Source organism: Nansenia antarctica (assembly GCF_963989245.1).
Source record: "Nansenia antarctica genome assembly, chromosome: 1".
In the NCBI taxonomy this organism is placed as follows: Eukaryota; Metazoa; Chordata; class Actinopteri; order Argentiniformes; family Microstomatidae; genus Nansenia; species Nansenia antarctica.
The window spans coordinates 15,444,258-15,467,137 of NC_137674.1; the positions used below are offsets into that span (position 1 = coordinate 15,444,258).

Below are 22,880 nucleotides of genomic sequence, written 5' to 3' on the forward strand. Positions count from 1 at the left end.
TATATATTATAGGGTAGGCGTGCGTCTGGAAGCGGGAGAGGGCAGTAATACCACGTTCATTGATAAAATGACATAAGGGATGGAAAGGGGGGATGGCAGTTTTAGAAGGGGGATGATTTGGACTGTTTTTATTTCAGGGGGGGTGCCATTCCCCCTCATCCCGACTCAACTCGAAATCCAGTATCATTTAGCGCGTGGCCGGGCAGCGTCCTTACTATTCCCACCGTAGTTGGGTCAGACCACGCCAACTTCTTGAATATGTAGGGGTGTTTTTTTTTCTTTTTTTCTCAAACACAAACACAATCACTGACACTAAGAATAGGCGCGCGTTCCAGGGCCCACAGGGCAATTGTGCAACATTGACCGTTGGCCCGCGGCACACTCAGCGCCGCCGAGTTGCATACTTTTTTGCATACTTTGCATGTTTTCTGGGGACATACAATTGTATATCTAATCTATTTATAAACAAGAAGAGTTAGTCAGTTCACCATCAACAGCTTAGACTCAGAATCCTGTTATATTAATCAATTGAAATAGTACCTCAGGAGAGGGTTACATGTGTTTATGATCATCACATCAAAAAATAAGAGATTTGTTTAGATCAGTTATATGCTGATTATTATCCTTTTTATGACGAGGAGATGAGTGTGACAGACAGATGAAACACCAGAAGAGCTACTGGAGTGGTGCTTCTCTTATTTTTCCTTAGGGTTTTACTCCTGCTGCTGAAAATAAAAATACTAAGGAACTTGAATGAGAACTCAGATTGCCTCATTTAGTTTATTTTCATTTTATGTTGTGAAAGCCTATGCACCTTACTGGAAGCTTTTGGTAGAACACAGTGTCTCACATATTATATTAATTTTACTCTGAAACAACTTGAAAATGGTGTAATTACCCCTCCTCCCCAACAATGCCTCTGTGCCCAACATGGCAAACTCGAAATCTGATTGCTGTTGAAATTGTCGGTAATAATTGTTCGTTAACCAAAGTGGATTCACTCAATTCTGAAGGCCTCAGTAGATTATCGCATAGCACAGGTGGAATATCTGATTGGATAAAAGCTAATTTATATGAGCTGCACTGGAAATAGCACAACTGATAGAGAAAGTAGCAATGAAATGACGTTAATAGAGACTGATGGGAACGAACTTGGTAGAATATACAAAGATAGCATATAGCATTAATGAAAATATATGAAATTATAATTGTCAGATTCTGCCCATCCCTAGGCCCTACATACATACATACTGCTCTACAGAGGAGACAGGACGAAACACTGCCCCCTGGTGGAACGACACAACACTCCTTTTCAGATCACTGCACTGAGGCAGGTTACGGCTCAAACGACATCTATTAAATGGGACTAGGCTAATCCGGTACATACAGTCACGGCCAAAATGATTGGCACCCCTGCACTTCTGTCAGATAATGCACCACTTCTCCCAGGACGAGGGACTTCACCTCCTTCTGAGTCGTTGTAGTCTCCCTGGGCTGGATGGTTCAGGAGGGATTAGTCACATTAACAAGTACACCCATAACATTTATTCATACTCCCATTTATTCACAATTAAAGGTTTGAGGACAACATTTTTTCTGATTGCTTTTCTCAGGAGGAGTTAAGAGTCTTGTTGGTCTGGAAGTCAGTACTCCTTAAATGTATTAACTTGTCACATGAAACCACTTCCAACCTGCAGATATAGTACACTCCATATCAGTGTATTGTCTCGCTCTGAACCATCTAATTAACAAAAAAAGGACAATATATTTGCATAAACCTCTAAATTATGTTTTAATTTTTCTAAACCTTCTTGCATGTACTGTTCTCCTCAATGCTTATGTCTTATGGTCCAACGTTGTCATGAGAACTAGATGTATCACAGGTATCGAAGTATAGAAAAACATTTCTTTCACACACGTTACAAACACCACAATCAGGGCTTGACATTAAGCTTTTTCAGGTACTTGTCCTTCGGACAAGTGAACTTATCTTTTACTTGTCCGAGTGCTCAAGTTACTTGTCCAAATCCAAAGATTTTGAAAAAGCAATAATATTAATAATAATATATTATACTCTCACCGGCCACTTCATTAGGTACACCTTTTGAACTGCTTGTTAACGCAAATATCTAATCAGCCAATCATGTGGCAGCAACTCAATGCCTTTAGGCATGTAGACATGGTCAAGACGATCTGCTGAAGTTCAAACCAGCATCAGAATGGGAAATAAAGGTGATTTAAGTGACTTTGAACCTGGCATGGTTGTTGGTGCCAGACGGGCTGTTGCGTGATATTATAGTGTCAATATGGACCAAAATCTCTGAGGAATGTTTCCAGCACCTTATTGAATCTATGCCACAAAGAATTAAGGCAGTTCTGAAGGCAAAAGAGAGGTCCAACCCCAAGGTGTGCCAAATGAAGTGGCCAGTGAGTGTATGTGTATGCAAATAACACATTTGACTACCGTACTATTGATTTGATAATGATGTATCCTTAATTTTCAAATGTATTCAATATTTTGTAATTATTAAAACATTTAACCCCTAACCCTAACCCTTTTAGATTAAGATTGGCCACAAAAGGGATGAATATCTAGGAATATTTACAAAAAATGTTTGTAACTATAGTCTCTCCCCAATGGAAGCAATCTTATTTGCTAGCTTTTGGATAGTAGCCTATCCTATATTCAAATTGAGAAATCTATAATTAGTGTCATTCTGAAGTTCGTATTGCGATGTGCTGGTCTTAAAACGTCAAACCTAAAATATACGATCGCATCAAACTACATGAAAATAAGACAGCGGCATTGAGAAGAAGCGAATATGCGCATGTTCACGTGAATGGCACTAGTGACAGGAGACCCACAACACTATGGCTGCGTTTGTAAACTCGCTCTGGAATCTGATCAGCACCCATGGAATGCCTTTTGTCCAATCACGTCTTTATGACGTTGAACGCAGTGTGCGCTCTGGCGCTCTGAGCGAATTTACGAACTATGACGATAACGAACTACGAGAGACTGAAATAGCGAGAATGAGGCGCGGCATCGCTTTGCTTGCTATTTTTTTTTACTATTCAGATCGGAAGGAGGAATTCATGTTTGCAGATATTAATACATATTGATTTCTTTTTTTTGTTTTGACTTGTCCATCGGACAACTGCAGGAGGAAGTCCACTTGTCCGAACATAAAATGTACTTGTCCCGGACAAGCGGACAAGCCTTAATGTCGAGCCCTGCCACAATGTTTGGCCTATGACAGACCGCAACTGTTAGTCCCTGTCCCAATGACAAAAGAAACAGCACTGTACATACTAATGGCAAGACAGCCCTGTCCAGTGGGACTCACTTAACATCCAGTTTGATCTTAATGTTCATCGCTGCGAGCTCTGCCACAAAGTAGCGGAAGACATACGGCACCGAGACGGTGTCGATGGAGTCGCTCTTGCCGCACAGGCTGCAGACCGTGGGGCGGTGGCGCGTGGCAGACATGTAGGGGGGGGGCTTCTCCAGCAGGGGCGAGAGCAGACTTCCGCAGTCCACGCACACCTGGGTCACCGAGCGGTCGGAGCAGTTGAAGAGACGGTCGTGGAGCAGAAAGGAAGTCCCGTGGGCCAGCAGGGCGTCCCGCTCCATCTCCCCGAAGCGGATGCCTCCCTGCACGTTCCTCCCGCCCATGGGCTGGTTGGTCACCTTGTCCCGCACCCCCGTGGTCCTCACCTGGAACTTGTCGGAGACCATGTGACGCAGCCTCTGGTAGTAGACCACGCCGATAAAGATGTCGGCCTCTAGCTCCAGACCGCTGAGGCCGCTGTAGAGGCGCTCCGTACCGTAGTGGTTGTAGCCGGCCGCGCGCAGCATGTCCCCGAAGTGCTCCAGCGCAGAGCTCTCCTCGGAGAAGGTGAAGGGCGTGGCGTCGTGGCACAGGCCGTGGAGGGCGCCGGACTTGCCGGCCATGCTCTCGATGAGCATGCCGATGGTCATGCGGGAGGGGAAGCCGTGGGGGTTGAACAGGATGTCGGGGGTCATGCCGCTCTCTGTGAAAGGCATGTCCTCCACGGGCCACAGGCGGCTCAGGATGCCCTTCTGGCCATGACGGCTGGCGAACTTGTCCCCGATGGTGGGGTTACGCGGCACCCGGACCGTTATGCAGACGCGTTTGAAGCGGCCCGAGCCGGCGTCGTTGCTGCATACCTTAATGTTGTCGACCACACAGCTCTCTTGACTCCTACGGGACACAGACACACATCAGATTATCAAGCTGCAATCGCATTTAACACATCTCAGATCGTTATGCACAACCGCCTCTCGTCAACTAATTCATGTAGAGCAGAGACTAGGGGTGGGCATCGACGATCGATAATTGATCGATAAGGATCTTGGTCGATCACAAAATAAAACATTTGGTCGATCACAAAAAAAAAAAAAAAAAAAAAAAATTTTTGTGATGACCAATTTTTTTATTTTGTGATCGACCAAGATCCTTATCGATCAATTATCGATCGTCGATGCCCACCCCTAATGTAGAGCAGAGACAGACACAGAGCACTGGTATGATCATGGATCAATGTTTATCACTGTTTGTGGACAGTTAACTTGGGGTCGAAACATCTGTATAATTAAAAATGTCCACACTTCAGGGATTAGAAACCAGTGTGTGAATTAGTGCTGTCAATCGATATAATTTTTTTTAGCAAGTTAATCACAATAATAGGCTGTATTTAATCATGATTACAAACTGGTTAGAGGAATCCAGAAAACCCAGTTTTGTATTATTATTTTTTTATTATAATAACATCTCAACTTAATTTTGATGATTTCCGAATAATATTAAATTATTATACTTATAATATTGTAGCTGGTAATAGACAAGCTATTTCTGAAATGGTCAGAATGAATGTCAGTCTATTGCCTTCAAATCACTTAGAGAGAATGATGAAAATAAAACGTTTTCTAATCACTATCTTCCTCATATACTTCCTGGCCATTCTATGGTAGTAAGAACTTTTTTCATACAAAATAGTGTATATTTATTTCAGATACAGTAGTGGAAGATATTCTCATTTCCAGTGAAGTCCAAATTCACGAATGTAACCAACGACTGTCATCATTATTACAACCCAGTATACAGCTCACTGTCTTGAAACCCCTCTACAGTGTTATCTGCGTTTGCCATGTCAGTAGAGCTTGGTAAGATTCATTTGCGTAAATGAATCTTACCCTCCAGATTAATCGCGAGCATTAAGGCGTTAACGTTGACAACCCTAGTGTGAATTCATTTCATGTTTTATGATTTTTTTTGACATGTTTCATGTCAAAGAGTGAAAAGGGGTGGGGGGGTTCAGATGACTCACTTGTAAAAGGTGACAGTGCTCTGGCCTGTGTTGAGGTCCACATAGGAGTAGTAGGGGTCTCCATACTGCAGCACAGACCCGATCGGGGGGAGCCCATCAGCGTCTAGTTTGTCCATCACCTTGGGGTCATCAGGTTTGGCCCCGAACACCAGGCTGTCCTGCCCCCTCATCTTCTCCCCCAGGTCCACCAGCTCCGTCTTGTAGACGCTACCGTGACAGAAGCCCCGTTCCCACGACGACTTGCTTATGATCTGTTACAACAACAGACTGTTAGGCATCTGGCTGGAAGTCCCCTCTTTTACAACACGACATGCAGACATTATACAACTGGCTTTCTTCCCTTTCTCCATTACTGTGACTGCTTTGTGGGTCTTATTACAAGACTCGTGACGTACAGTTGTTTACTTGAGGGCGATTGTACTCATTTTACGTTCATCTGGACAAGAGAGTCTGCTGAACGACTTCATGCATGCAATTTCTTCGCAGATATGCGCCAGGAAAAAACAGCCTGATTAACAGGTGACTTGTGTGTCAGTCTCACCATGGCGTCCTCCATGTCGTAGCCCGTGTACGATATGACGGCCACTATGGCGTTGGTGCCGACAGGGTAGTTGTCCATGTTGTAGTGGTCATACATGATGGGTCTGACCAGAGGGCTCTGGGGAGTCTGGAGGCGGTAAAGCTTGTTGTCAGAGCGTTCCTGGAAGGAGTGGAGGGGGAAGCCCATGGTCTGTTTACCTGTAGGGGGCAGGGACACAGGTGAAGGAGTGGAAGTGGAAGCCCGTTTTAAAAAATTAAATAAATACTTTTTTCTTCTAGCACGACGACTGCCTACGGCCGCTGGCCTGAGCTAGATTACTCTTCCTGCTACGACTGGTGGATTGATGATTCACTTGCTTAGTCAAATGTATTGATTGTAAGTCGCTTTGGAATAAGGCGTCTGCTAAATGGCCCCCCCAAAAATGGACTGTCTGAGGATTGATTCTACTTAGTCACCATTTCTCTTGAAGAGACAGGATTTCACACTGGGAAGCAGCTGTTGTAGTTTTATATCATTTTATACTGAGTAATTGAAGTCTCTCAGTTTGGCGAATCTAGCACTCAAGGAAGGCCCATTTCCTTCCTGTAAGGGATGGGCCAAGATCTGTGGCGCAGTGAATCATTCTGACTATGGACAGGGCCCATAACTTGTGCAATCACAGATTTGTATTATGATTGGTTCCCAAGAATAGTGACCTCATGACCAAGGACAGTTCTATAAATATGAGTCCCGCTTTTTGTCTGCTATTTTCTCTCTGCGCTCATGTGACTTTGCTTAATAAAAGGCCTCTTTGGAGACAATTGATTTAAGCTCTTTTAAATTAAATCCACAACACAGCCTTACCCATCTGACACTGGTACATGTTCCTGGGGCTCTGGTTGTGGTCGGAGTAGGGGATGAAGTTAGCCACCACGCTGAGCATGCTGTGGGGGAACAGCTCCTGGTGGGTGGTCACTCCTGGCACAATCTCATCCTCACTGACGCAAACAGTGATGTAGAGCTGAGGGCAGACAGACACACACACACACACACATTACCCAACCATCTCATACAGTTCTATAGTCTAATCTAATTATTCCATCACACACAAACAGGAAATGGGTATTTGATGTGAATAGAACCAGATAATAGGGGTGTAACGGTACACGTATTCAGAATTAGACTTTTTACCCCACTGTACCGAACCATGACTTCAAAACCGTGGTACGTACCGAACCGAAATGTTTGTGTACAGTTCCACCGCTACCAGAAAACGATCTGGATGCCTCGCATAACATAGTCAGGTCATCTGATTATCCCCCCTCTGTTGTTGTACCTGTTCAAAAGCGCCGATCAGCTCCTGCTTGCCCAGCCCGAGGTGTCGGACGGGACGCACCAGGCGGCACGGGGTGGTGAAGAGGTACAGGCCCGGGTAGATGCTGGCCTTGGTTGTCTGGGGGACCAACACTATCTCAGTCCAGGGAGGGATCTTCTTCTCTTTCAACACCTACAAGACAAGCGGGCGTGAGCCAGGATGAGTGACCCACAGAGGCACACATACATTTCTTTATTTTTAATCACAAACAGACAGAGAGCTGATAAGGTCATTCATTATGTAGAAAGAAATCACTGTATCACCTAATTTCACACGTCTACTCTTTAGGTGATGACCTCGACCTTTTTTAAAGACGGCAGCTGTACTGACGGGCTTACCTTGAAAGTGCGGAGAGTGTCTGCCAGGTGGGGTGCCATGTCCACCTCCACCCAGCCCACCATGGCCCCGTCCAGCAGCACAGGGTAGCAGTGGGAGTAGGCCTGGCCAGGGGTGGCATCCACAGGAGTCACACCTGGAGGAGGGCAAGATGGCAACATAGTCAGATGTAGAACGACTGTATCCTCTTCACACACACTTGTATCCCGACCCTTTAAAGGGACCCTTTCACAATCATTATCTCCAGCACCACATCAGTGTCTACATGTCAACATTGTTGTTCTACATTTTGCTGCAGTCAAAAAACATATGAGGAAAAGATCATATGACGTCATTGGTTTCCAAAACTAAAGCCACAAACGCACTCCCCCCCGACTACACTCCCCCTGCCCCCGCCTGCATCCCCCCCACCCGACTACACTCCCCTGCCCCCGCCTGCATCCCCCCCCCCCTGACTACACATTCCCCCCCCGACTACACTCCCCCTGCCCCCCGCCTGCATTCCCCCCCCCCCCCGACTACACTCCCCCCGCCTGCATCCCCCCCCCCGACTACACTCCCCCCGCCTGCATCCCCCCCCCCCCCGACTACACTCCCCCCCCCGACTACACTCCCCCTGCCCCCCCCCCCCCCCCCCCGACTACCCCCCCCCCCCCCGACTACACTCCCCCCTGACTACACTCCCCCTGCATCCCCCCCCCCACCCACACATTACTGTCGTTGTGCCTCACCCAGGGAGCAGAGCAGGGCGGGGAGGGTGGTGGTGGCGAGGGCCGAGGCCACGACCTCACAGTGGGCCGTCATGTGGTTCATGAGGCCGCAGGGGTCTCCGTCGGGCGTGTGTACGGGACACAGGAAGCCCCAGGACTCTGGCAGCAGCCGGCGCACAGACGTGGTCCTCATCTTGGCGAAGGCCGCTCCTCTGTGCACGCAGCGGAAGTGGGACAGGTAGCGGATGAAGTTGAGCTTGTCGGCCACCACACACAGGCCCGTGTCCTGGAGCATGCCCAGACCTGAGGACAGAAGAGGGACGACAGAGTCAGTCACAGCACTGTCACAGCAATTCAGGACTATGGACCTAGTGGGCCTAGCTAAGCCACGCCCCCTTTGAAAACTCGAACAAACAAACAATGCTTCACTGACAGTGACTGACCGCGACTGAATGACATTCAATGACTTACAATGGCGGGAGTTGGCACATTTCTGATTTACCACAGCAAGTAATAGACATGCTTTTTTTAAGATGACAAGAATATTTCGTCTAGAAGCTTTTCACCATCAGATATTAGCGGGTAGTTTGTCCAAGTTTTCTGCCTGTCGTGACTTTTGCTGTGATTGGACAATTTCTATTTTGGGGCGTGGCTTAGCGATAGGTCCATTCAGGACTATTGGCTGTTACCACGACGAGATCATATTTACTAGTTATCTGTATAACCACCGGGACAAACCAGCTCCAGCCAAAGCGGGTACGATGATAGGGAATACGTTGTTAAAAGCATCATAGCGTGTGCTTAGCCAATCACCTGTCTTTGAGGTGAGATTCCCAGTCGCCAGCAGATACTCGAAAGCCTTAGTGAGGTCAGTGCCCATGTTGAACATTTTGACCAGACTGTCAGTGGTCAGTTTTCCAGTCACCTTGTGGGCCCTCTTGTCCATGGACAGCTTCACAGACACCAGCCAGCCAGCCAGTTTCTCCTGTAATCATAGCACAGCTATTAAAAACAATCTCTTGTTTTGTTACTTGATGTACAGTAGCACTAGTGTGGTTCATTCACCTATTGATTACTGAAGATGACTTATGCTTACAGTCACATAGAAACTCCTAGCATTGTATGCAACTGTGTCAACCTCTCTTCGCTCCAGGTTTTTTAGTAAACTTCTCAATGAACACTAGAAGGGAGTGTTGAAGGGAACGTTTCTGTCCTTGGCATGCAGAGTATTTGCTGCGTGAGCTTCTATTCACCTCCATTCATCTTTACGCATTGACTCCCCACTTTTGGTATACTTCTCAAAATCACTGACTGTAGCCTGCCTATTTACACACACACACACACACACACACACACACACACACACAGGGGGAGAAAAACTGTGTGTGAGCTGGCTTCTATTCGCCTCAAGACATGACTGCCATTCTATTAGTCTCAGGGCATGACTTGGAGGTGTTATCAAAAAGCTGTGGCTACTAGACATTGTTAGTCATGAACATGCATGGTTTTGAAACTGTACCAGCGGCATTATAGTACAGACAGACCTTCAGGTACATTATGTTACAGACCTTGAGGTACATCAGGTAGAGCTGCCCTGGCGTGAGAACCTCCTGACAGGTCAGACTGTCGGGGTTCTCCTCCTTACACTCCTGCTTGGCGAAGGTGAACAGCTTCCGTGTCATCAGACACAGCAGGTAGAACTTCTCCATGTCGGACTTCAGGTGGATACATATGCACTGGCTGGAAAGAGACAAGATGTTGTTATTATTATTATTATTATTATTATTATTAATAATAATAATAATAACCCTCCCCAACCACATCAGACAGGCCAACACCCTCCCAACATTTAAACAGGCCCTCAAAACCCACCTCTTCAAGCTCACCTTCACCAGTTAACCCTCTCCCCCTCCCCTTCCCATGTGTCCCCAGCACTAACTCAATTAGGCCCCTATACTTTCTTCTATTTACCTTTTGTTTCTTTTTATTATTACTACTCGATCTTTTCAGTTTGTAAAGTGTCTTTGAGTGTCTAGAAAAACGCTATACAAGTCTAATGTATTATTATTATTTATAGTCTTGAGAGTTATTATGAATGCAGGTGTCCAAACTTACTCCAACAGGTAGTTGGCGCATTGCTCATTGGTCTGCCACTCTGGCAGCATCATCTTCACCCTGAAGCGTTCCCCCAGGTAGTTGAGCACCTGGCTGCGGGTGTTGCAGCCCTGCTCCATGACGAGTCGCAGCATCTCCGACACGCAGCTCTTGTAGAAGGAGTTGTCCTCGCGTCCCTTTATCAGCTCCTGATAGATCTGAAAGTCTGAAAAGTCCACTAGGGCCTTGGCAGCAAAAAACAGACAACCTACAATGTTAATGTTAGAAAAAAGTAACAAGAGTACAATATACGCTTTCATATCAAATATCTGTCTTTAAGTGTCAGTTTCAGCTGCATGGTGATATAACGTTTTGCATAGTCCTCCTGTAAATCAATGCGGGTCTACCTTTAGTGCAAAGCCCAATGGAAGAAAGTAGAGCTCTTTCTTGTAGATGACGTTGAGCATCACAGTACCGTTGTCAAGGTAATGCAGGTTCATATTGATGGCAGTGTGCTCCTCTCTCACACAGCGCATGGTGACACCTGGAGAGACAGAACAGGGCGTCATCTTCTGGCTGGATAATTATTCAACCAGTTTTAGTAAATGCATTGCATAGTATGCAAACGCTAGTTGCAGCATTAAAAAAAATCCCACTAGATTATGCATCTATGAGAAATATTATGGTTACTGACTGTATGACTCTGATCATTTTTGATTCAACTGCTTACACACACACACACACACACACACACACACACACACACACACACACTACCCACCGTACTGAGTATACCCCTGGCCTCTGTTTTTCCATTTGGGCCTTGACATGGCGATAGGGTAGTTCCTCCTCGGCATGATCAGCATGCGAATCACTTTCTCAATCCCATTCACAATAAAGTAGCCACCCATTTCCTGTTTGAGTGGGAGGCAACCAGTGGTCAAATGAATGAAAAAATATACAGTATATACATGAAGCTTACAGCCATACATAATATGTGCCTGTACAAATGATCAGATTGCCAGACAGGCTGTGCGTTGAGGGCTCACCTACCTCAGCTTCCTCATGGTGTTCTACGAGCTCTTTAGGGGGAAGCCCATGCAGGTTGCACAGCTTTGATTTGACCATGATGGGCACCTGGCCCAGGGACTGTTTGATGATGCCCCGGGGGACCCCGTTGACGGCCCAGCTGACATCTGCCTGTGGAGGGTCACAGCACAGAGCTTCAGCAACATCTGAGTTCAGCACGGTAGGGGCGAATCTTGGCATTTTCTTGATTGTCATCCATGCAGTAATACAGATGCTAGATTATAGATGCATATGGAGTGTGTGCTAGCCAGGCTTACCACAATCTTCCCCCTGTAGGAGCAGCGTCTGCCCCGACACTCTGCAGGGAACACCCGGAGGTCTTTGCAGATGCTGCCCTTGGCTGCTGCTGGCTTGTAGACAGTGGCCTCCACGAAAGCCAGGCTGATCTTGTCATTTCCAACCATGAACTCCAATGGTGTGATGGCCTAAGAGAGAGAGAGATGCGATGGCTGGAGTTCATATCTAAAGTCTCAATTGAAGTCAACAGAAGATCACACTGGTCTTTGCCCTGAAATCATCATGACACAAGTGACTATTTATTTGGTTAGGAATAAGTGCAATACTTTTGTTATACTATCATAAACCCTAGCAGTGATGATATTAATCATAACCATGGGATATATGGAACTTTCCAGGAGTTGGAGGTAGCGCTCTCGGTTCGTAAACATAAGATGGCGAATTCGATACCCGCAAGCTGAATGAATGAATGGTCTTTATTGTCATTAATACAGTACAGGTACCATACAACGACATTTGGGAGGGGGGGCTCCCCTGGTGCTAGGAAAAAAAATACTAAAAACAAGAAGGGAAAAGAGCTGGTTTACATAAATAAAGGCTATGTACACTATCCACTATACTATACAAATAAAACACTGTGCTGTACTCTATGCTATGCTATAAATATCCTAACATTTCCTATCTCTGAACCTTATGTGCTCTGCTGCTACAATATTTATACTTTTTTCCAAATGACATAGAAATCACTGATAGCTGATTTAACACCCACATTAAAAGATCAAATCAATGAGCTCTCAAATGAGGTCATTTAGAAAAGTAACAGTTTGCAGTGCTGTCAGCAGCCCACGTGTGTCCTCCACTAGCGAGCTAAAGGCCGGTTTAAAGTTCTGCGTACTGACCTGCACGGCGCGTGACAACCCATCTGAAAGCGCCTGGTCAAACGAGTCAATGTGCGCCCGGGTCAGATCTTGACAAGCAGCATGTTGTGCTTTCTTCGGAATGCCAAAGCCTGCTTCTGTTAAATTCTTCAGACTTGGACTGCTCGGTAAACTACTCCACTTCTCCGGAACATCCATGACTGGATTACCACATGCGTATTACGGCAAAGATGCGCCTTCTTCTGGATGTGATTTTGTTCTGGCAACCAACGTACATGGTGGTGCATTACCGCCACCTACTGGACCGGAGAAGGGCCAGAGACAGACAGAGAGTTGTTGTATCAGTCTAGATATCTGTCAACCGAGTCCCTCCTCCCAGTAGGGCGCCATGATACAGAACAGGTCATTCAGACCAATATGAACCAACCAATCTAACCCTTAGACTGGATATAATGGACTTCTTCTTGTGTCTTTCTGGCAGGCTAGGCAAAGAAAATCCCAAACGTAACTGGCAATTGCACACTGTCTGTCACCCAGTCTGTCCGTCACCCTGTCCTAATAACATTTTCAGGAGATAAGTGGATGCACCAAGATCACAAAACAGGAACCTCATAGCTTCCCAACCTGCCTTGCAGCAGGGCATGGTGCAGTCTCCACCTCCCCAGGTTACTCACACTTGGCTCCCCCATGCTTCCCAACCAGCTCCACACTACTCCAACATCCCCTCCCAGACACCCATAACCCCAACAACACAAGCTCCATTCTCTCCCTCCCAGTCACCCACCACCCTTTTACACATTGGATGGAGAATGTCTACCCCCCCTTCTGTTGCCAGCCCCTCCTTAATGACACTCCATGCACATGTTGCACTCATCACGACTTTGTTGGCAGTTACAAATTGTGGGCATTTGTCAGCATAACTAATGTTACATTTTACTAATGCCGTTTTCAGTATAGTGGTTGCTTTTCTGCCCTGTTGCATCTCTCTGTTAGTCCTACTTCGACCCAGAAGAGAGGCCCAGAGACGCTAATCAGCGATACATGACGTTTTATTCTACATGATATTGGTTTCTGATACAATCAAGTTTTCATGCAAGAGTTTGACAAAACATTAGCAAAAAAAATACAACATAGGCATTCTTGTCTAGACATTTTCTTACTATTGATATCATGTTGGCTTGACAGTTTTTTGCTCTTGTAATAAACCCTTTAAACTGCTTCAGTGTCATATTGTTTCAGTGATTTTGTGAAAATGTTAACTGATGAATGAGTAACAACTTTATATTCAGATACAGTATCTAAACAGGAAGGTTCTTTGGTAAGGAAGACGAATTCAGGACATACCAAAATGGGGGTTGGCAATCTAAAATTGAGAAAAATATGTTTTTACCATATTATATACACATCTAGTGCCATAATCTCAGCATGAGGAGAATCTGATATCAGGAAAGATTGTTCATTGTTGAAACAGCTAAAACAGACACATACATAGGTCAGATAAAAACAATAGTAGTAGGCAAATTCTGCAATTTTACAATCAAACAAACAAATGAAAGGTGCGTTTAGATGCAGGAGGTCTATTGCTTCTTTCAAAAATCATAAGGAGGCAATTCCCACTAAGGCACCCCTTCCCATTGATGGAAATACATTTCCCCAAAATGTGTAGAATACTGATAGTTCTCTTGGATACTTTCTCAGACAACATGTGAAAACAATCTTTTCATTAACCGTTTTAACACCTATAACATCTAGAGACACTGTTCTCTGATATACAATCTAGCGAAACATTCTTTCAATCAGATCCACAGTTTGCTTTGACTATGTGCAACGTTTGGTTCATGAGAATGTAGGATAACCCTGACCTTATGGTTAGCTGTCGCTTCTCCGAGCAGGGTTAGCACCAGAAATCACCCAAACATGGTGCCAAAATTATACTCACAATTTGTTGAGTATATCCTTCACAATTAGTGCAAGATAAAGCCGAAATGAACTGTGTTTCACTCAAGCACCCCAACCCCATAACGTCCAAAACAATGTACACGGTCAGTGTCGCTGATAGCTGCTTTAAAAAGATGCTATCGTAGCCATCATTCACATTTGACTGTCCTTCATTCCCCATTGTAATCTTAAAAACACAATAAGTCAAATATGTGCCAAAGGTGTCCCTTAAAACATGAAGCACAGCATCAGTTATCTGAAATGAGACTGAGGAAAAGCTCTGGTGGAAAGGGGCATGAACTCAATCTGTCTCACTGTGGGTGAGAATGCTACCTGTACACAGAACGTGGTCTGGTCAGGTAGTGTGTGGTGTAAATGCAGAGACAAAAAGAGAAAAGGACTTCCCTGTAAGCAGGTCACACAACATTGAAACTCCATGTAACATCATAGAATCGCTTATGCAAAGACACTAATAACTAACACAAAAAATATACTCTGCTAGGTTGTCTTCTATGGTCTAAACTACTCTTTCACACTTTTCTACAAGCTACTATTAATAATAAAAACAGACTAAACATTTCTGCAAAGTAATCAATACAAGGGGAGAGAATTACACCATTCTATGCTACACCATGAGGTGTCAAATGCATTGCAGTTCTTGATAAACATGGAAGTAATGTAATCGAAGAGGTACCAGGCTCTGGGCAGCGCTTGTCTAACTCAGTATTATTCGAGGTAAATGGGGAAAGTAGGTCTCCTTGAATTAGAAAACAAGATAACATTACAGCATGCTTTCACATCAACATGCTGCCCCTCTTACAATGACACACAGTTCTTTGAATGTGGACCGTCACTTTATATACTATGAGAATGAACACTGACATGAACTAAAGAGTCGTCTCTTTCTAAGAATGGAAGACCTGCTGTAAATGCACACGTTGTGCTGAGAATAATACCCTAGCTATCAAATAGCAATAACAATTCAAGAAACAATTAAAACAGAAACCGGATGCATTTTTCTGCTTTAAAGCTCTTTTTAAACTAATGAACACACACCTCCGTTGAGCTTTCTGAACAACCATGATGTATATGAATTATGCTTTCTGGTGTTCGGAAGAAAGTAGGAAGGAGGAATGTTTAACACGTTGCTAACTTAAAAAAAAAAAAAAAAACTAGAGATCTGAATACCAAGAGAAAAAGACCAGAACAGAGGTTTACACATTTGCCTGACCATGATGCACAGGTTTACATACTACAGAGTCAGACAGACAGACAGACAGACACACACACACACACACACACACACACACACACACACACACACACACAGAGAAGCAGAGGCGATCTATATTAACAGATTTAAGGGGGTATGGGTGGAGAATGTAAGGCACTAAAGTCTCAGAGTTGGATAGTAACGGGAGCGTCCCTTCCACACAGTACAATACCCTGGGGAGCCTCCTTCTGGGAAAATTCAAACGTCATTATTTCTGTCCATTCATCTTCATCATACTGACATTAAGGAAGTGTCCCCACGTCAGTGTTTTACATGTCCAGGCTTCTCTCTGACATGCCCTTCATAGTGGGATATGGGACAGGACATTGTGGTAGCACATATGAGAAGGTCCCAAGAGTAGTGCTCTTCTATTGGTCCTCGCCAGACAAGAACCAATCAAAAGCTCCCAGGACCCTGACCCATGGAACCTCTCAGGCGAGGGGGGGGGGGGGGGGGGGTTAGAAGTGGAGAACAGAGGGGGGACGCTGGAGCTTCTGAAGCAGAGAGGGGCGAGGGGGGGGACTTGTTGGTGTGCTTATAATCGGCTGAATGGGCCCACATGAAGGGGTCCTCTGAGTTTCGGGGAGGAACAAGAGGATGTGGTCATAGTGGAAAAGGAGGGGGAGGAGGAGTAGAGGGAAGGAGAGGAGGAGGAGGAGGAGGAAGAGGAATCGTTGTTCAGGGTGAAGACACTGGAGATGGCTACGTCCACAATACCCTGGCAGAGCTCCGGGTAGAGTTTCCTTCAGGGAGAAGAAAACAGTGTCATTATGTTAACCAGACAGTGTCATGAAACAAAAGAAGACATTTTGCAAGAAACAAGCCTGCCCAAAGTGTGGTTTGGCCTTTTATTTTTTGGGGGGGAGTGAGACAGTAGTAAGAATATGGACCTTGACTGTATGTCATCATAATGATGTGCTCAGATTATTACAACAAATCTTTATTTAAAAAAAAAGGTGCATATAAATATGCAACACCTTATTGATATTTGCTATCTTTTATCAGTGTTATTGTAATATAAAGTATAGATCTTTCACCTTTCATGACACCTTTTCATGACAATGACCACTTGTTAGATTTTTTTACAGGTGTTATGAGTCTTGTTAAATTGCATAGAAATGCAGGAAATGAGCGTTACATTGCAAGCAAAAAAAATGACATAAAGAAATCCTGCCAGAAGTGTCGCCCCAGGACTTCCGGTTGAGTGATGTAGAGGAAAGTCGCATCGTGCGTGTGCTCCATTTCCTTTTGCAAAATGAATGTCCTGCCTCGATTTCTATATCTTTTCTCATGTTTGCCCCTTTTTATACCAAAATCCTTTTTTCATTCAATCGACAGCTTAATATCAACCTTTATATGGAATGGCCGCCTCCCACGCATTAATACATTTCTGCTTCAGAGACATCGGTCAATTGGTGGCTTGGCCCTCCCGAACCTCATGTTTTATTATTGGGCTGCAAATACGCAAAAGATACACTTTTGGTTACATCATCCGGATGAGATCTGGTGTCGTATGGAGGCTGACTCCTGTTCATTTTCCCTTCGAGCTCTTGTTTGCTCTCCCTTACCATTGACCTCCTCTCATCATACCTCTAGCCCCTTAGTAACTTCCACACTTAAGATATGGACACAGTTTCGTCGTCATTTCCAATTACAAAATTCTTCACTGCTCGGATCTATTTGTAATAATCACTCGTTCCTCCCCGCAAAGTTGGATGCTGCTTTCGGGTTGTGGAGAAGGAGGGGACTAAAACCCCTCTCATGCCTAAAGGACATATCTCATGGATCTATAATCAAATCTCATCTCTGAAACCCCCTACACTTGACAAAATTAAAATTGCCTGGGAGAAAGAGCTGGGAATGGAATTCACCAATGACTGGTGGGAGTATGCTACTGCCCGAGTTAACTCCTCCTCTTCCTGCGCCCGTATGAGTCTAATTCAGTTTAAAGTGTTGCACCGAATTCATTTTTCTAAATCTAGACTCTCCAAATTCTACCCAGATGTGGTTGACAGATGTGACCGTTGTGCACAATCCCCAGCTGACCTAACAGACATGTTCTGGTCATGTCCTAAATTGCAAGATTTTTGGTCTACCTTTTTCGAAACCATCTCTGAAGTTCTTGGGGTGGTACTTCTACCCTATGCGGGGATAGCTATCTTTGGAGTGCCTGAGTCTGTTGAGCCCTTCACATCAAGACAGCTAGGTATCATTGCATTCACCTATCTTCTGGCCCGCAGGAGAATTTTACTCCTTTGGAAATCCCCTGCACCCCCCTCATCAGCTTCTGTCTTAGAGGATATGATGTCATTTCTTAAATTAGAAAAAGTTAAATTCACCATTAGAGGATCAGTCCAGACGTTTTACTCTACCTGGCAGCCTCTCTTATCTTACTTTGAACGTTTAACAGTGCTCCCCCCTGATTCACCATTTCATGTGTATTTCATGTGTTTGGATGTTGTGTAGACATGTTTAGGTACATTGGTTTATTTGTATATGTATGTATGCAAGTACCCTTTGATTACAGTATAAGAACTTTGGATGCATTCGATATAGCCTGATGATTTATTTTATGTGTGGAGATGTTCAGAAATTCAGTCGTTGAGAAATTCAGTGATGACAAATATTTTTACTTTCACTCTCACAGAATAATACGGCCACGCCCTCTAAGCCAACTTTGACTGATTAATATTCTAGGCCTATCTGCGCTGTGCATAATGGGCTGGAAACAGACAAAACAAATGACATTCAATCAAAATGCAAAGGATTTGCAACAGCAAGAACAGAGAATAAACTGAGTGCAGGCCGGAAGGGAAGAAATAGGAAAGGCGAAAGACAGGAGAGAAATAATCATTCTATGACTATGAACAGTGGAAGTAGAGAGGTAGAACAGTGGAAGTAGAGAGGTAGAACAGTGGAGGTAGAGAGGTAGAACAGTGGAGGTAGAGAGGTAGAACAGTGGAAGTAGAGAGGTAGAACAGTACTGACTGTGCACAGGCTGGAGCTCCATTGATCTCGATCAGCCACACTCTGAAGGTCTCGTCTACCATGAAGTCAAAGCCAAAGAGCTGGAAGCTCTGGTAGGACAGGTGCTTAGTACTGATCGCTGGCTCAATGCATGTCAGACAGCTCCTAAGAGACAAGACAGAATAACCATACTAGTCAGGTGGTTATGGAGCAAAGGTCTGCATATAACAAAGACAACACATACAAATATAGGAAAAAGCATGCAAGGTCATACGAACAATCTGATTCCCACATCATACATGCCTCCATAATAACAAATATCGCTAATGCTTAACTCTTTATCAGACACACCAAATATGTCTCTAAAGGATAAATGCCCTTACCAGTAAGCGTAAATTATTCATTGGCATGATAAGGTTTATTATTATAGAGCATTTTATATATATATATATATATATATATATATATATATATATATATATATATAATTCATTTAGGTGGTGTAATGGTGTCGGGAATGTTTTCTTGGCATACTTTGGGCCGTTAATACCAATCAATCATCGCTTGAATGCCACAGCCTATTTGAGTATTGTTGCTGACCATGTGCATCCCTTCCTAGCCACAATGTACACATCTTCTAATGGCTACTTCCAGCATGATAACGCACCATGTCACAAAGCAAAAGTCATCTCAAACTGGTTTCATGAACATGAGTTCAGTGTTTTTCAGTGGCCTTCCTGGTCACCGGATATCCAATACATAGATCCAATAGAACAATCGATGCCACGAACAATTGAGACTGTTTTGAGAGCAAAGTAGTGTTCCTAATAAATTGCTCATGAGTGTGTGTGTGTGTGTGTGTGTGTGTACACACATGACGTCTGCCTTTCAAATAGTATAAATTGACACGTACTTTATGATCTGCTTGATCTGAGGTAAGATAGTCGTCTCTAGGGCAACGTTGTGGGAGGTCAACAGGTACTGCCTGAACTCGTCGAAGAACATCTCGTTGCCCTCTTCATAGCGTCCGTAGTTTTCAGAGTGATCCTTCTGGATGCAGTGATTGGTTAGGTGGCTGGTCATGTCCTGGAGGTTAGAGCTGTCGTAGGGCTCTGAGGAGGTCCGCAGCACGCCCTCCCGGTACAGGTAGATGTTGTACTGATGGTCTACAAGCACCCAGCTCCTATACAAACCCAGGAACAAACAATGTAACAGCAAACCCAGGAAGTTACATTGTCTCAGTTACCCTCCCTCAAACAACCTGGCCTACATTACAGATACAACATTAAGTTACGGTAACAGGAATTCTTCCAGTATAAACACTCAATGTACGGTAAGCATCATCACTGCTGTTGAAAGACTTGCCTGATGTCGAACTTGCGCCGACCAGGTTCTAGAAGTAAAGGCCTCTCTAGATACTTCTGAATGACATGGACCTGCCCTTGATTATCGATGAACTCCAGCAACTGATTTGCATCATGGGAAATAAAAATACCAGCACCTGTGACGATAACACAAAACCAATTGAGCTACGGTTTCCTCCCCTTGTATGCATACATAGTATACTTTCATGGATATTGACAATAGTATTTCTATTAACATGTTTCAAGGACAAATAATAAATAAAAAAATCGGTTGGCAGGAAACTTCCAAAAGGATCTTGAGTCAGCACCTTCTCCTAACCATCCACATTGTTAACAACCCTGAGACTTTAGATGATTGGACTTGGACAGACGGTTCACCTTTTGCTCCAGCAGACGACTTGGCGATCCACACGGTTCCCTCTCCGCTTTCCTTTCTAGATTCATAGGAGGCCAGGAACACTTCCCGTTCGTCAGTCTTGGGGTTACTTTTCATGTGGCTGATGCCGTTGTTTGCCGGAGCGACCGGGGTGTTGAGGTTGGTAGGATAGATGATGTAGGATTCAGGGAACCAGTTAGACGGGTCTGAAAGCTCTGGACTTGTCTTGATTAACCTGCGTGTCAAGCAAGAGCATCGTTCGACTCAATTACACCTAATATTTGTTTGGCTGTGTCTACAAACACGGGACCACATCAGAACCTCATAGGCCGCTAGTACGGTTTGACTGTAAACAGTAACACTATCCCTAACATCTGTTCAAATCCTAACCATTACCCTAATCTCACCCCTCCCTACTGTAAGTGTGTGTTTGGCCCAGTCCCATTTCCCTTTTTCACCCCTACAGCTTGTTTTCGGAGTGCCACTCGCTTTTCGGCTTGCCCCTTGGAAGAGATTCACAAGGTGTAGTGGTTGAAAATCCAGACCCTTCAAGACCCTGATAGGTCATCAGTAATATCATAGAAAAGCATCGACACTTCAGTTTCACGCTATCAATCGCTCAAACGAGTCATCAACTTGCACAGTGCAACAACTTTGCGGCTGAACGTTAGTTACATTTCGGGCGTCATATGCCATCAAAGGGGGGAAATATGTCAAAATGCGGGATGTCATGCACAAATCAGCCCTGCTAGACACATGGGCATAATAGCATTTTTTGTTACGCTAATTACATTTGTGGGTTTTTTTTCCTGCTTATTCCTGTTTTCACTATCATGCCAATGATTCGAGTCTGGTCCTTAAAAACCTGTTTGGAGGGCTATGTAGCCCTACCACTTGGCCCTACCCCTACATGAAAACAAAAATTGGGCCACCCTACACGTGAACGCGCAAAACAGAGGGGTAGGGCTAAAATGTAGGGCCAAAGGGTGAAATGGGATTGGGCCTCAGACAACCAATTTCTAAGTTAGGCGAAAAAGTTGCCATTCACTAACTCTATCTCTAACCTTGACTGTACCCTAACATCAACCCTAACCCATCGTAAAGTGAAAATTACTCGGTGAAGAATTTGAACAATCTCAGAAATACATGTCCTTAAGTGTAGCCACTATATTTATAGTATCTGTGTGAACTGATGTTGCCACTAGTCAAAGCTTGAACACACGGTGACACGGCACATACTTGACTAGTGATGCTTTGCGGCACAGCTTGTCTGCTCCTCTGTAATAATTCACCAGTTGCATCAAGCCTGGTTCATGGCCTGTGTGGAACAAACAAACATTTGTAAAAACAAGTCAATTGAGTGGTGAGGCAGACATGCATAAGAGAAGCATTGGATTGATTTATCTGGGGTCGATCATTTAATAACAATGTACAATAAGAAATGATGCGAAGGAGGACGCATTTGGTTCCATCTCTGCATCGAGGATGCTGATGCTGCGCGTGTGTCCTGGTGTCACTCCAGTGACTGTGCTGAATAGAGATCACACTACTGTACAGGGTGTTGCACATAGGCCTATCAAATAGTGCCTTGTTCAAAAAAGGTAACATGCAACATATTGGGCCGGTTTCACAGACAAGGCTTAAACTTAGTCCTGGACTAAATCACACTTTCAATGTAAAATCTCCATTGAAGATGCTTTTCAGTCTAGGATTAGTCTTAAACCATGTCTGTGAAATCATCCCATTGTGTCTGGTTAGGGTTTTACAGCACCTATTAAAGTTCCACAGAGGCAATCACTATAAGACTACGTGCATGCTGCTTATTTACATATCGTCCTGTCATATCAATAATGCGCAAAAATAAGTTGCTATTTACCAAGACGTCCGAAGGGTAGTCTGTTCCGCTCGCCCAACATCAGATTAAACCTGGGATTGTCCTTTTTCAGCCTCTTCCATTGTCCAGTGGAGACGAGCAGTTTGGACACTTCAGCATAAACGCTACTGTTGTCATCACGGGCCACAAACGTATACGTTGGAGCATTCATTGTAATGCAACAATATAAGCTAGTTGGATAGCTTAGCCGAGAGGAACAGCGTTTAAAACACTAGCTCTCAGCTAGCTCTGTCTGGCAGACCTGGCTAGCGAACGTTATCCCCTGTGTGGCACGAGTCAGTCATGTTAAGATAGGTTCCCATCCCAATCAAACAAGCACTTCACCGTCGTTAGAAGTAGCTGGCTAACCCTTTCATGTTGCATGACTGAACTCCATCTCAGACATGGGATTGGTGCTCCCAGGGTGTGTCAATCAACTCAAGCTACTCCTTGGCTTGGGCTCCTTTCGGCTAGCACACTAGATGGCTAGCTACCTAG

The 22,880-nt window shown here is 44.6% G+C and overlaps 2 protein-coding genes across 2 annotated transcripts; both read right to left on the reverse strand.

Moving 5' to 3' along the window:
- Positions 1-1,547: 1,547 nt before the first annotated feature.
- On the reverse strand, positions 1,548-12,692 carry polr1b (RNA polymerase I subunit B). The gene is made up of 15 exons (XM_080550438.1): positions 12,613-12,692; positions 11,734-11,901; positions 11,441-11,587; positions 11,169-11,301; positions 10,795-10,931; positions 10,409-10,632; positions 9,862-10,033; positions 9,107-9,278; positions 8,315-8,596; positions 7,586-7,719; positions 7,209-7,379; positions 6,737-6,893; positions 5,894-6,090; positions 5,353-5,603; positions 1,548-4,226 (listed from the first exon to the last, which is right to left on the reverse strand). The coding sequence occupies exons 2-15, from the start codon at positions 11,878-11,880 to the stop codon at positions 3,344-3,346; spliced, it is 3,207 nt and encodes a 1,068-aa protein (XP_080406564.1). The 5' UTR covers positions 11,881-11,901; positions 12,613-12,692; the 3' UTR covers positions 1,548-3,343.
- A 3,645-nt stretch (positions 12,693-16,337) lies between these two features.
- Positions 16,338-22,554, reverse strand: ttl (tubulin tyrosine ligase; the record flags this gene model as incomplete). Its single annotated transcript, XM_080538471.1, has 7 exons — positions 16,338-16,545; positions 18,791-18,934; positions 19,683-19,952; positions 20,135-20,270; positions 20,512-20,744; positions 21,749-21,827; positions 22,386-22,554. 7 exons carry the CDS (start codon positions 22,552-22,554, stop codon positions 16,338-16,340), a joined length of 1,239 nt encoding a protein of 412 aa, XP_080394597.1.
- Between the last annotated feature and the right edge of the window lie 326 nt (positions 22,555-22,880).

What these genes read in the sequence shown, in the direction of transcription:
- polr1b (XM_080550438.1), bottom strand. Translation starts at nt 11,880, where the DNA reads ATGGTTGGAAATGACAAGATCAGCCTGGCTTTCGTGGAGGCCACTGTC. An exon ending in AACACCATGAGGAAGCTGAG is followed by an intron (nt 11,302 to 11,440) that starts GTAGGTGAGCCC and finishes CCACTCAAACAG; the next exon opens with GAAATGGGTGGCTACTTTAT. An exon ending in CATGTACCAGTGTCAGATGG is followed by an intron (nt 6,091 to 6,736) that starts GTAAGGCTGTGT and finishes TGCCCCCTACAG; the next exon opens with GTAAACAGACCATGGGCTTC.